The sequence below is a fragment of the Megalops cyprinoides genome, chromosome 3 (assembly GCF_013368585.1).
Source record: "Megalops cyprinoides isolate fMegCyp1 chromosome 3, fMegCyp1.pri, whole genome shotgun sequence".
NCBI lineage: Eukaryota > Metazoa > Chordata > Actinopteri > Elopiformes > Megalopidae > Megalops > Megalops cyprinoides.
In genome coordinates this window covers 8604818-8618394 of record NC_050585.1, presented here as the reverse complement: position 1 = coordinate 8618394, position 13577 = coordinate 8604818, and the positions used below count along the sequence as shown (strand labels likewise).

The 13577-nt window shown below is 47.4% G+C and overlaps 1 protein-coding gene across 5 annotated transcripts in view; it reads left to right on the top strand.

Annotated features, from left to right (window-relative positions):
* LOC118774771 (unconventional myosin-XVIIIa-like) overlaps nt 1-13577 on the top strand; it is a 107625-nt gene that overhangs the window by 80313 nt on the left and 13735 nt on the right. For all 5 annotated transcript variants that reach the window (XM_036524257.1, XM_036524256.1, XM_036524255.1 and 2 more), the window contains 10 exons: nt 601-755; nt 2773-2896; nt 3236-3436; nt 4051-4161; nt 4983-5087; nt 5800-5946; nt 6210-6323; nt 10170-10286; nt 11591-11674; nt 12835-12972. In XM_036524257.1, coding sequence (XP_036380150.1) covers nt 601-755; nt 2773-2896; nt 3236-3436; nt 4051-4161; nt 4983-5087; nt 5800-5946; nt 6210-6323; nt 10170-10286; nt 11591-11674; nt 12835-12972 — 1296 coding nt within the window. The remainder of the gene's footprint in view (nt 1-600; nt 756-2772; nt 2897-3235; nt 3437-4050; nt 4162-4982; nt 5088-5799; nt 5947-6209; nt 6324-10169; nt 10287-11590; nt 11675-12834; nt 12973-13577) is intronic.

Below are 13577 nucleotides of genomic sequence, written 5' to 3'. Positions count from 1 at the left end.
AATGTCTCAACACACTTTACAGAACAAGTGGCTGAAAACAGTTTAAGAAATAACACACAACTTAAAACAATATGTAAAATGGATCAGGATGCAAATGCGTAGATGATAGATCATAGATGATGGTGGGGGGTGGGGCCATGGAGGAAGGGATGGAGCAAGGGGAAAGAAGGACTGTAGAGCTAAGTTTTGAGTTTGGACTTAAATATTGGGACTGGCATAGGAAGACCTTTACAGAGTGGTGATCCGTGTCTCCCTCTGTGTGTCCCTCCTCAACCACTCTGGCGCTTTTAGTAACATCCTACAAGTCGCCCAACCTGTCTGTTTCCAGTAGCTCATTGGAACACTTAATCTTTTCAGCCTCTTGTAGAGGGAAGTCAGAAAATGAGTGTATATGTATGTGTGCATTACATTTACAGTATGTCACATTTCACAGAAGCAGCAGAGCATCCTCATTCAGTATAACATGACCAAGCTGACAGGGAACAGTGCCCCCGTTTCCCTGTGTACACAGTGCACGGCAGGCTCTCGGTGTGAGCAGTGTGCCTCCGGCTGGTGGTTGGTAGTGCGTGACGGAGGCCTCCCTCCCCTCTCTCCGTGCAGCTGACCGACCTGCAGGCGGACAACGAGGAGGTGCAGCGGCAGGTGCAGCAGCTGAAGAAGAAGTGCCAGAGGCTGACGGCCGAGCTGCAGGACACCAAGCTGCACCTGGAGGGCCAGCAGAGCCGCAACCACGACCTGGAGAAGAAGCAGAGAAAGTGAGTCGCACGGGCGCGTGTGCGCACACACTATGCACACGCATACACACACACACACAGAAGGGACAGCAGAGCCGCAACCACGACCTGGAGAAGAAGCAGAGGAAGTGAGTCGCACGGGCGCGTGTGCGCACACACTATGCACACGCATACACACACACACACACACACACACATATATACTTACACACAGGTGCACATATACACACACACACATATACACACACAGAAGGGACAGCAGAGCCACAACCACGACCTGGAGAAGAAGCAGAGAAAGTGAGTCATACGGGTGCATATGCGCACACACTATGCACACGCATACACACACACGCACGCGCGCACACACAGACATATATACTTACACACAGGTGCACACATATACACACACACACACACACACACACACACATATATACACACACAGAAGGGACAGCAGAGCCACAACCACAGCCTGCAGAAGAAGCAGAGAAAGTGAGTCACACACTCAAACATGCATACACACACACACACACACACACACAGCCTGAACCCACACTGTGTCCTACTTTCAGCCTCCCTCTCCTCTGTACTCCCTCTCTGTTGTTTAGGCAGAGGTCTGTCCAATGGCTGTCACCGCCAAATAAGGGCACATCTCTGCTGGCCAAAAGTGGCAAGGGTCACGGCAAGAAAACAGTGCGCATTACAGGAGCAGCGAGGTCTCCCTTGGCCCTTTTAGTTTCCATCACCATTCTGGTTGCTCGGTAGCATTAGGTTCTGACCTTGTGTTGGCTCAGACCGAGCAGGGGTGTCATTGCGGTGGCAAAAGACTCTCATCAGCAGAGGGGACATCTGTTGAAATTGTACAGGCAAAACAATTTCAAAGAGCAATCAACAGTAGATTTTCTGTTGGTACACGTCCCAGAGAAGTGTGGACATCCCTGTGGACGTCCCTGTTACCAAATCACTGAAGAGATACAAACACAAACCAACTATTTGTAAAGAGCCCCACAGTTTTAAGGGGGTCTAAACACTGCCTCAGAGGTCCACACTGAAACACTTCCTGTTCCACAATCATAGATTAGATGCTGGTTACTGCAACCCTTTGCCGGTTGTAGCACAGTCTAAAAGACAGGACTGAGAGCAATGAGAGGCTTGAGGGAAGCCCCCGCTGCACTCTGTCTCGATGGTCTGCATTTGCTGGGTGCTTACAAAGGGCAGTTGCTACGGCTCTGTGACTGTCAGTGTTTGCATTTATTTTGCATGCATTCATGTGGCAGATGGGGAGAGGGAGTTTTTAAGATACGATGATGTCTTGTGGAACCAAATAATTTTTCGACTGAAAATGATTATTCAGTCTTTCTGTCATTGACTTTATATCAGAAGAGGATCTTTACAGGAAAGGTACAAAACTACTTTTTCTTGTGTTCTGCTGTGTTAAGTAGGACATTGGATATTAATTATAATTTTGAAGTCTGTTAGGAAAGCAGACTACCTCTAAAACTAATGTCTAGTGTTCTCACAACATTGCGGTGATTATGGCGACTTGCTGGAATATTGTGGGATTAGGTTGCACATTATGCATTATGCATATGTCTCCTGATTTGCTCTGTTTTGCATAAAGCTGTCTGGGTGGGCATTGCATTGTAAGAGAACAGAAGAGGCTGTTGTAAATTTGCAATTATATGAGGATTTCATGAGCTTATGTGCGTAGCGTGTGTTTTATTTTCTTGGAAGCGTTTCCTCTGTCTGGAGATCAAAAGCTGGCAACACTTTTTTTTGTGATCTCAAAAGCAGCGGCGGGGGACCTAATGAGCAGATTTGGCAGGGCACCCGCCGGCTCGGGAACAGCCTGCGCCGGGGTACGCGCCCGTGCCGGCGCGCGCGCTGCTTCTCTTGCCGAGCGTTCTCAAACTGCGCTGCGGCTCCCCGCATGGCCACGTTCAGGAGCGTCGCCGCGATGACCCGAGGGAGCGGGCGCAGCACGAGTGTGGGTTTCGCAGGCTGGACTCCAATCCTAACGGGGGCGCCGATGTTGCAGGTTCGACTCGGAGCAGAGCCAGGCCCAGGACGAGGTGCAGAGGGAGAGGACCCTGAGGGAGAAGCTGAGCCGGGAGAGGGACATGCTGACCGGGGAGGTGTTCAGCCTGCGGCAGCAGCTGGAGGTACAGGAGAGCGGGGCATGGGCTGGGGGCTGTGGAGCTGTGTGCATGATAATGCTAATCATGTGCCATACTAATGCTACTACTCATAATGGCAATAACAACCACATCTATAATAACACTAACAACAACAGTAATCACGCACACAGTGTACAAATAATAATAAACTGTATCTGTATAGAACCACAATGAATTTTACAGGCAAGTCAGACAAATGTAACATTTAAAAAGAAATAACTAAAAAGTGAAAACAATTTCTAATTGACATTGGCATTCCCCCATTCATTGTTAAATTAACACATTTGAAATAACTTGCTAGCAACTCTCTGTTGCCCCCTACAGGACAAGGACCTGGAGATGTGCGCGGTCAACCTGAAGGTGGAGCAGCTGGAGGCGGAGCTGCAGGACCTCTCCTCGCAGGAGTCCAAGGACGAGGCCTCGCTGGCCAAGGTCAAGAAGCAGCTGCGCGACCTGGAGGCCAAGGTCAAAGACCAGGAGGAGGAGCTGGACGAGCAGGCGGGCACCATCCAGATGCTGGAGCAGGTGGGTGCAAACAGATAGCGAATGCCCCCCCCCCCCCCCCCAGCCACTCTGGATCAGTCTTGAATGAGTTTCAGTATTTTTGTCAGCCAGTGGTTGGGGTTAAGATTAGTACTGATTCTAGATCAGCGGTTGGGGGTAGAAGGTACTTTGGTTGAAGAGATAAGCAGTGGTGTTTGTACAGGGCTCCAAGCAGTTGTAATTAGCCCCATTACCTACATTACATTACATTATTTAGCAGATGCTCTTACCCACAGCGACTTACATAGGTTACAGTTACAGTTCTTTACAGTGTTATCCGTTTATACAGCTGGATATTTTACTGAGGCAATTGTGGGTTAAGTACCTTGCCCAAGGGTACAGCAATAGTGCCTCAGTGGGGAATCGAACTGGCAACATTTCGGTTACAAGCCCTGCTCCTTAGCCACTATGCTACTCTGCCGTCAAACCGTAATACACTAGAATCCATGCCATAAATGTGAAACTAAGCAGGACTTCTTCTACTTCTTGACCAACTTGCCTCCAAGACGAAAGCTGTTCTTAAATGTGCTCAAAGTGCACCCTTTGTCTGAACCTCTCCCGTGTCTCCTGTGTCTGTGTGTCCATCTGTCCCACAGGCCAAGCTGCGGTTGGAGATGGAGATGGAGCGCCTACGGCAGACCCACTCAAAAGAGATCGAGAGCAAGGATGAGGAGGTGGAGGAGATCCGCCAGTCCTGCAGCAAGAAGGTAACGCCCCCCCTGCAGCCCCTGAAGGCTGGGGTCAAAGGTGGCCCGCTTTTTAATCCTCCTAGCAGCAGTTTTCACCATGAGTGGGATGTCGAGGACGTAGCGCAGCCAAAGGCCCAAGGAGAGTGACAGAGAAGGTTAATTTTGACAGCAGAGAGGTGGGATAATGAGTTGTAATGATGAAGCTGTGTTAATAAATTCATTTCAGTCTTTTTATGTCTTTTTTAATTGATAGCTTAAGCTTAATTCCTCGAGGCTTTTGGAACATCAAATTTTGCTGTGACTGATTCATGCCCGACTTTGCCACATGATCACCCTTGCCTCTGTGAGCGCATGTGTACATTTTTTCCTGCAAGCTGCAGTGTGCTTCTCTCTCTTCCTTTTCTGCCAGTCATCATCCCGAATTTCTTTTTTCCTTTTTGGCTGAACTGATATTGAGCGACCGACTTCTTCTCAATTTGTTTTCCTTCCTTCTGTTTGGCCTTCACTGTCGCCTCCTTTCTAAAGAACCTGGTATTGATTTTTCACAAAATACCTGTAGTCATCGTGACCAGGTCCTTTGCCTACCTATATTTTCAGACTGCTCAATTTCTCAAATGTGTTTTTTTTAAAATGCACTTAAATTGTTTGTGGGTCATTTTTGATGAAGCTTGGCGAGTAAGTACTGTCTACTGTCTGCTTCGAATGGATGGTATTCAGTCAGCTCCGATGCATGCTACGACAAGAACGTGTGGTGTCACTTTGGCCGCGTCTGCGCGGTGCAGCCCCTGCGCGGTCCCCCTGTGCAGCCACTGTGACCTGATGTGTCCCCTGCTCTGCAGCTGAAGCAGATGGAGGTGCAGCTGGAGGAGGAGTACGATGACAAGCAGAAGGTGCTTCGCGAGAGAAGAGACCTGGAGGCCAAGCTGCTGGCTGCTCAGGACCAGGTACTGCACCGTCACCATTTACCACGTTAATGTTCAGTAACATTCAGCAGCGGCCCTGTGGTTAACTCTGGACCTTGAGGGCGGTCACATGTGCCAGATCTGAGAGCTGCGCTAGGTGCGGTCTCTCTTGTTGTCTGCTTGTTGGTGGTGGGTTTTGTATTGTAAGGTCTCTGTGGAATGGAGAGTTCTAGGCTGCAGGTTTAGAGCTTTTTTTTCCTTGACTCCTGTATTGTTTTGTGAGGTCTGTGACATATTAACATGTCAGGATTGTGCCTTGACCTCTGTGCTTTGTTGAGCAGTGTGTGCCACGTTGAACTGAGCGGTGCGTGTTAGATGAGTTCTGCATTATCCTGAGCGGTCTGCGTTGTAACGAACGCTGTGGTTTTGAATAGTCTACGTTGCACTGATCTGTGTTCTGATCGGTCTGTGTTTCGTTAGTTCTGTATTTTTTAATAGCCTATGTTGCGATGATCTCAGCGTTCTGATTGGTCTGTTTTGCAGTTCTCTGTTTTGTATTGAGCAGTGTGTGTTGCTGTACGCTGCGTGTATCACGCTTTCATTAGTCTGTTTTGTATTAGTTATGTGTTGCATTGAGTAGTTTTTTATTTGCGCTGGGAGCTCTGTGCTGCATGGAGGGGTGCCTGTGGTGCTGCAGTCCCCATGCCGGGCTGTGCGGTGTGAACTCGGACCCTTAGCTCTGACTGGCCCACAGGTAAGCCAGCGGGACGTGGAGACAGAGAAGAGGCTGAGGAAGGACCTGAAGCGCACCAAGGTCCTGCTGGCCGACGCCCAGATCATGCTGGACCACCTGAAGAACAACGCGCCCAGCAAGAGGGAGATCGCCCAGCTCAAGAACCAGGTGAGCCACATCACCAGGGCTGCTTTCAACGGCCGGCGACACCCTCTGTAATCCTTCCCAATATCACATCGCTCTGATAGTCCCAAACAAGGGCACACAGCAAATAGATTAGCACAGAGGGCTGAAGAGCCCTGGGATTGAGAGAACATTGAAGGCCCAGGTTGCTTATCCAGAGCACTGTCCCAGATTTTGATTCCACTGTCCGATACTGGTTATACAATACCCCCCCCCCCCCCCCCACCTCGTTCCTCTCCCCCCCGCAGCTGGAGGAGTCAGAGTTCACGTGTGCGGCTGCCGTCAAGTCCCGCAAGGCCATGGAGGTGGAGATCGAGGACCTGCACATCCAGATGGACGACATCTCCAAAGCCAAGATCTCTGTGAGTAATCAGCCCTGTTCAGTTCACCCATTAGCATACCCGCCCCCCTTGTGTGGGGATGAGATGACTTAGCAGATGGCAGTACTTGGCAGATTGCGTACCTGCCATCTCAATGTGGTTGAATGAACACACACACACAATACATAGTTAACTTTAAGCTCATGTCAATTATTACAATCTGGTCATACGATCATGACAAGGGTTATGGCTGTTATCTGAAGGCATTATGAAAGGTTCATCAGACCCCCCCATTAGACCCTTTCCAATTAAAATGTAACTGTTAAAATGCCCTGATGCTGCAGTGAAAATTACAGTGAGGGGAGAACATTTACCTTTGGATTTTGCCTTTTTTTGTTTTTTCTTTTTTTTTTGACCCAATTTGTTGTGAGAAAATATTGAACTGGAAGTTCACTGAGTAGTACTTGCACAGTGTTGTAGGTCCCAGGTGACTTGATGAAAGACTGTGTAGATCAAAATGCTGGATTCAACAGCTTTATTTTCACCACACAGGAGAGGTGGTTTTTGAGAGTCACGAAAGTGTGTGGGTAATACTGATTAAAAATGTCGAACTTGCAAAGGCATCTACATATATAATAACCACTGTGTCTGGATCTTACTTAGCACTGTATGCCACAAAATTGCGTACGGGCTTCAAGCTCTTAGGTCACAACTCCAGCTAGCAAACTGCTTGGAAATTGACTTCACCAAACAATTACATGCTCTAAATCCTTCTGTAATATGGACAAAACTTACCACCTTCAGAGATACGACAGTTTAATAAGGCTGTCGTGGGCAGAATGCTGCCTCAGTGATGATGAAGTTCAGTAGCGTTTGGGCATAGGCTAACAAACAGACGGAGTGATGGGAAGATGAATTAGATTAATCATCAGTGCTCCGCTGGCAATGCTGTGGAGCTGACTGGATTCGTCCAAATTGGCTGAGTTAGATATGCAAATCTAATTTTGACAACAAATTCTGAGGTTTGTTATTTATTAGGACATTGGCCTGAATATAAGCTTGCGTTGATTATAAGAAACCCCCCTTTTCAAAGAGGATTATTTTAGTTTGATTAATACAGGTTCAGCCATCAATGGGGGGGTAAAGAACACATTTGGGCCCTGCGACAGGAAGAAAGGTGTATCGAATTCTCCAGTACACACTTTTTGAAGCCAATGGATAGTTTTATAGAACAGCTGTACTACAGAAGGGTTAACACTGATTGGAAGAGGGCTGAGGACTCATAGGCAGCTCATGAAGATATGACTTTTGACAAAGATTGTGGCACAATTTTGAAGGATGTTTCTGTTTTTGTGTTCTTGCAAACTGTAAATCTTTTTATGACATATTAGATTTCAAACCTTGTTATTTACAACTATGAGCTGAACTGGATTTCTGACACCTTCAGTGGTGAGAAGGAAAATGTTTATCCCCCCCCCCCAGAGATGTGTTGCACGTTATACAGCAGTTGGCTGCCGTTGAGTGTAACGGAGGATTCGTATTGGCACATTCCCCACTCCAGTGCTGTCCCTGTGCAGGTGCAGGGACGTGACACTGCACAGTTACCGCAAAGCTCAGCTGGGGAATTAAAATACTGGGCGGAAAGGCGGCAAAAGAAGCCATGTCTGCTAAATACACACTGTCCTCTGGACTTGCTTTGCCCAATGGTGCCACCTTTTGCCACTTAGCGTTAGCATTCGCAATTTTGACTGGTCCCTGAGTATAATGTGAACTGTGTTTTTAAAACGTATACCTTGGGGAAACAAAACCCTGCGTTATATTCAGGCCCACAGGATGTCTTTTTTATATCAAGCCTCTATCAAAAGTTTGATTATTTATGTATTTATGTATTGGTCTTTTCAAGCAGATGGAGTGCATTAAGGTGTATTGCACCCTCAGAAAATCTTTTTCCCCATACATGTAGCATCATTGAGAAGCTGGTCTATAATTTTGAATTGCAGGGACGGAATTCAAGGATGAGTTCCTTACATGTGATTGAATGACTGTACAGCCTGAGAGGGCTTAAGGTTACCTGCAGAGCTGCAGACATTCAGTAAGAGCTCTTAGCCCTAATGTTCTGTCCTTTGCTGTGTTCGACATTGTCCTAAGTGAGCGGACGCTCCTATATCTGGCCAGAAAGAACTTTTCAGATTCAGCAACAACGGTTGCATTTGAAATACTTTCCAAGGCCTTTTTAAAATGTACATTAAATGGCTGAGTCCATTAGTGCGTGTGCTCCATATGGTCACCACGCATTCAGGCATATAAACTCTCTTGTACTGCAGTATTGCAGTAATTGCAGTATTATCATGACTGCTTTCTCTTTGTTCTCCACTATTTAGTGAAGGCAACAGCTGTAGATGAGAAGGCCTTTCCTGTGTAGGAACGCAGCCTCGGGTTAAGGGTGGCACATACGATCTCTCACCTCTTTACTGTATAAATGTACTGTTACTACGCATGATTGCTGCATTTTAAAGGATGCTTGTTTTGTGTTTATCGCAGCTTATTTAGTCAGTGCAAATAAAACAGCTGTTCTTTCTGCCCTTTTCCTGTTTTCCTTTTTTATGATGGTAAAAATGTAAGAGATTTAGTAAGAGACTGAGAAATAAAAAAAAACAATCAAAAGAAGCACATGACCACTGTATTGTGACCTTTTCATAGTGGTGAAAGAACAGAATGGATTTTGTTTTGCACCTTGGGACAGCAATGTCACTGCAACCAAATGCAATGCATTCTGGGAAGAAGGAAGGTCACTGTTCTGTGACACAGCTGATGTCCCGTTCCCCTTTTCATATCAGCACCATTAAAAGTGCCATCTGTGCCCGTACATCTGCATTCGAATCTGTCAGGCTGCTTGAAATTCATATATATTTTAATATTTTTAAAGTATTTTCCAAGTTGAATAAAATTTGGATATGTGCTGTAATCCTTTTAGCACTTTTTTGCTACATGTAAACATCAGATGTCATTGTGTCAGCATGTCGTAGAACTTGATCCATTTTATAGTTATGTGCTAATGGGTTCTTTTTTTGAAAAATCCCTTTTAATGTGTTTTGTTTTCTGGCTCATCAGAAATGCTTTTCCTGTATTTCATAGGAAGTCAGAGCTCTTGTGACCCTGGTAATTTTCCAGTGATGGCTGGAAATGCCAGGCTTTGGTGGTGGGGGAGGCGGGGTGGGTGGGGGGGTCGCTTGTCTCAGAGCAATTCATTCCTGTCCTTAAAACTGAGTTGATGAGCTTCTGTCAAGACCACCCACCATAGAGCAAGGAGCAGTGAACTTTCTCTGTTTAGGTTCATTCTATGTGGCTGTAATGTTTTAACCTGCAGGTCGCTTAGCTTCTCTGGCTCTGCCTCAACACTCTGCTCTCATTCAAATAATCAAAGCTGATTTGTTATAAAGGCTCCAATTCATTCCGTGTCCTTGGTGTTTAGTCGCTGCTGGTTTTAGTCATTTAAAAGCCCAGGGCGTTTGTCAATGGATTAGGATGACCAAGGCAAACTGTATGAGAAAGCCTTAGTCAAATCAATACTTCTGTCAGCCATGTGAGTCCTGGACATATGCTGTGTGGATTTGTTTAGTCTGTGGATGGGTGCTAAGGATTTGCATCTTGCTCTGTCTTTTTTTCTCTCTCTCTCTTTCTCTCTCTCTCTTTCTGTGTGTCTGCCTCACTCTGTCTGTCTGTCACACACTCTCTTTCTCTCTCTCTCTCTCTCTGTATCTTACTTTCACTCATACTCTGTCTGCCTCACTGTTTCTCTGTTTCATACGCCCTCTACCTCTACCTCTACCTCTCCCTCTCACATGCTTTCCCCTTTCCGCTCCCTCCCTCTCTGTCTCTGCACGGCAGCTGGAGGAGCAGGTGAGCCGGCTGCAGAGGGAGAAGAACGACTTGCAGTCGCGCCTGGAGGAGGACCAGGAGGACATGAACGAGCTCATGAAGAAACACAAGGCGGCCGTCTCCCAGGTAACCATCTGCGCAGCCCTACAGAGAGCAGCATCGCCCCGCCGCTGACTGCGCAGTCACGGCGCTGCTTGGCTCCCTTTCTTTCTCACTCTGTCTTTCATGTGTGTTCACTTCCGCAGCTCGTTTTAAATCGATTCAGGAGCGGATGTTCACACTTGCGAGAGAGAATTAATTTCGCCCCCAGGGTTAATGTAACTCAGATGTACATTATGCTGTACGACAATTAATTATATTTGTTTACCACTGCAATAAAGTTCCAACTTCACTGATCTGCATACGTACATTGATGTGTAGGCAGAATGCTTTTTAAGAGCACACCGCCACGCTACAAAAAAAAACCTGTGTTGCACACAGATGAAGTTACCGGCGAGAAAAATATAATGTGTCAGCTGAGTTTCTCCTCTCTGATGTGAAGCACTCGCTCCCTCAGGTTCGTTGAGCTGAGTGCTTTGTTTAGCGGAGCAAACACAGATATCTGAAATACTTCAGATGGGTGACATTGCGATGAGATTTAATGGTGCCCAATGAAAAGTGGTGTCACTGCCACATTTTCCTCTGTGGTGACTATGAAAAGGGAGAAATTGTTTTTCTTCACTACTTTACAGACTACCTCCCCATTGGATACATTATTTCTTTGTGTTTCTTAAAGCTGCTTGAATATGTAAAGGTGAATAAAGGCTCTGGAATAGGAGTGCTAAGGAGTGTGTGTACTTACATACATATAAACATATGCGAATGCATATATATGTGTAGAGGCACATGAATTCCTCACCATCAGGTGATTTTTGGAGGGCTGTAAAAAATCCCGTTCCAGCATAACTGATGGTGCCTTGTACTGTCGCTGTGTGACATTTTCCCTTCTGTGCAATATTCCAGGCTGGCTTGATTTCTATCACGTAGGTTGGCAATCTGTGGCTTGCCAGGGTGGGACTCCATTCAGTAGTCTCACAGACCCTGTGCGTTGCAGTGGTATGGAAACAAAATGTGCCAGTAGCTGCTATCACAGATGAATTATTGCAGGCAAATATGGGGATAGGAGCCCACACAAACACACACACACACACACACACACACACACACACACACACACACACAGATTCACACAGAGACTCTGACTCACAGAGTTATCCACACACACAGTCACACAGTCACACAGTCACACAGATACACACACAGATTCAGACACACACAGATTGATGAAAAGACTCTAACACACACAGTTATACACACACATACAAAGACAGGCACACACAGAGGCACACACACACACACCCGGCTGACTGTCCTCCTTTCCCCGTCCTCAGTCGGCCCGAGACCTGGCTCAGATCAGCGATCTGCAGGCTCAGCTGGAGGAAGCCCAGAAGGAGAAGCAGGAGATCCAGGAAAAGGTAAGACATCCACCCATCACCGGTGCCCCGACAAGCGAGCAGTTACCGGCTGATTCTGGAAGCCCCTCGCCGATGGCGTGCCCTTCCTGGGATCAACCGTAAACCCCCCCGGAGGGGCTTGGGGGCTCTGTTCTGGATTACTAACACGGCCCTGTCAGATACGCGTCTCACAGTGGCATTAGGCGCAACAATCATAGCTGATATCCATCTAAGACTCTGAGCCCTTTAGTGATTAGCCGCGCGAGGGAGAAGGGAAAGCCGGCGGCTTTAATGACACCTTTCTTCTACAGATGCAAAGGGACTCATTACTGAAGCCGCTTCAGATCGTTTTACTCTGCCCTTTCGCAGCGATGCCGCGCGGGTCGCTTTCATCACCAAAATCTGATTTTGTGAGAGAGACTGAGATTTAACAAGTTAGTCAAACATCGACCTCCCCTTCCTCAAAGCACTGAAGAGACCATTACTCAGCCTAGAGTCAGCTACACTCCTTCCCACTATTAGGAGCTCTATGTACAAGGAGTGGATGCCTTTCTGCCAGTAAGACATTTGCTACCAGATACATCGACTTACATTTAGTCAGAATTCTGTCTGAAGAGAGTTGTTGTTCTTAGCCGGGAGAAAGGCAAGAGGCGAGTGTGCATTTTTTTAATGGTGACTTTTAATAATGGATCCAAAGTCTATAAAAAAGTCCATCCTTAATATTCCATGTCCAGAAATGACCTTGAAGAAGCCAACAAAGCATGGTATTGAATGGCTAATGGAGAGAAAGGAGGGCAGGAACACACAGACAGTTACCTCTGATTTGCGTGGACATGTGATGTAGACGCTGGCCATATTCGTAATGTGTTACCAGAAGGAGCAAAACTGAAACCTAACCACTCCAGCATAAGAGATGCATAATATAAGATATGCAAGTTGGATGAGAATTCTTCCAGGCTTCTGCTAAGAAAATAAACAAGGCAATGTAATGTAATTTCACTGGATGAATACAGCAGTATAGTTAATATTTAACCAAATCCAGCCTTGTCCTAGCGGACAGGGACGGCATTAGGGCACTGGCAGCATAATGCGCAGATGGTGGTTGTGTGGCTGTGGGTACGTTGGGCAGAATGTGGCTTTGGCCCGGAGTCATTCCGTGCCTCGCTCTTGGCTTCCTCCAGCTCCAGTCTCTGCAGAGCCAGCTCGACTTCCAGGAGCAGTCCATGGTGGAGAAGTCCCTGGTCAGCCGTCAGGAGGCCAAGATCCGCGAGCTGGAGACCAAGCTGGAGTTCGAGAGGACCCAGGTCAAGCGTCTGGAGGTGAGCTGGGATGGGAGGTGGGGTTGTGGTAATCAAACGTGTGGGAGGAGAGGAGAGAACTTTGAGAGATCGATGTGGGGGGGGGGGCATTCGGGGGCAGGAACAAGCTCAGCTGTCCCGAGCTGACTCCCACCCTTGCCCACACACACAGAGCTCATTTCAGCACACCCCCCCCCCCCGACCCACCCAACTCATAACCACACAACGATGGCTACCATAACCGCTAAACTAAAAGTGCAATCTGCTCATCTGACTCGGGGACCAGAGATTCTCTCCCCCTGCTTCTCCCCTGGCTAATAATGCATTCGCTCGCCGATGTCCTGTTTTGTAATTTAATCATTTCCGAATTACACTGCGTTATTGCTCCAGACAAAGGTGAATCATTTTTCAATTTTCGCTCGGCTGCTGTAATTAAATCGTGTTCCCCCCCGGGGCCGCCTCCGCCCGCGCCCACTCCCGGTTAAACCGCTGTTTACCGGCAGCTCTCGGCCTCTGCCTGCATCGCTCGGCATCGTTAGTCACGCGGGGTGCCTCGTCGGCACCCTCGTCTCGCGCTAGAACTCCGGATTAATGAAGCCACCGCTGCCGCGTGCTCCTGGGCTCCT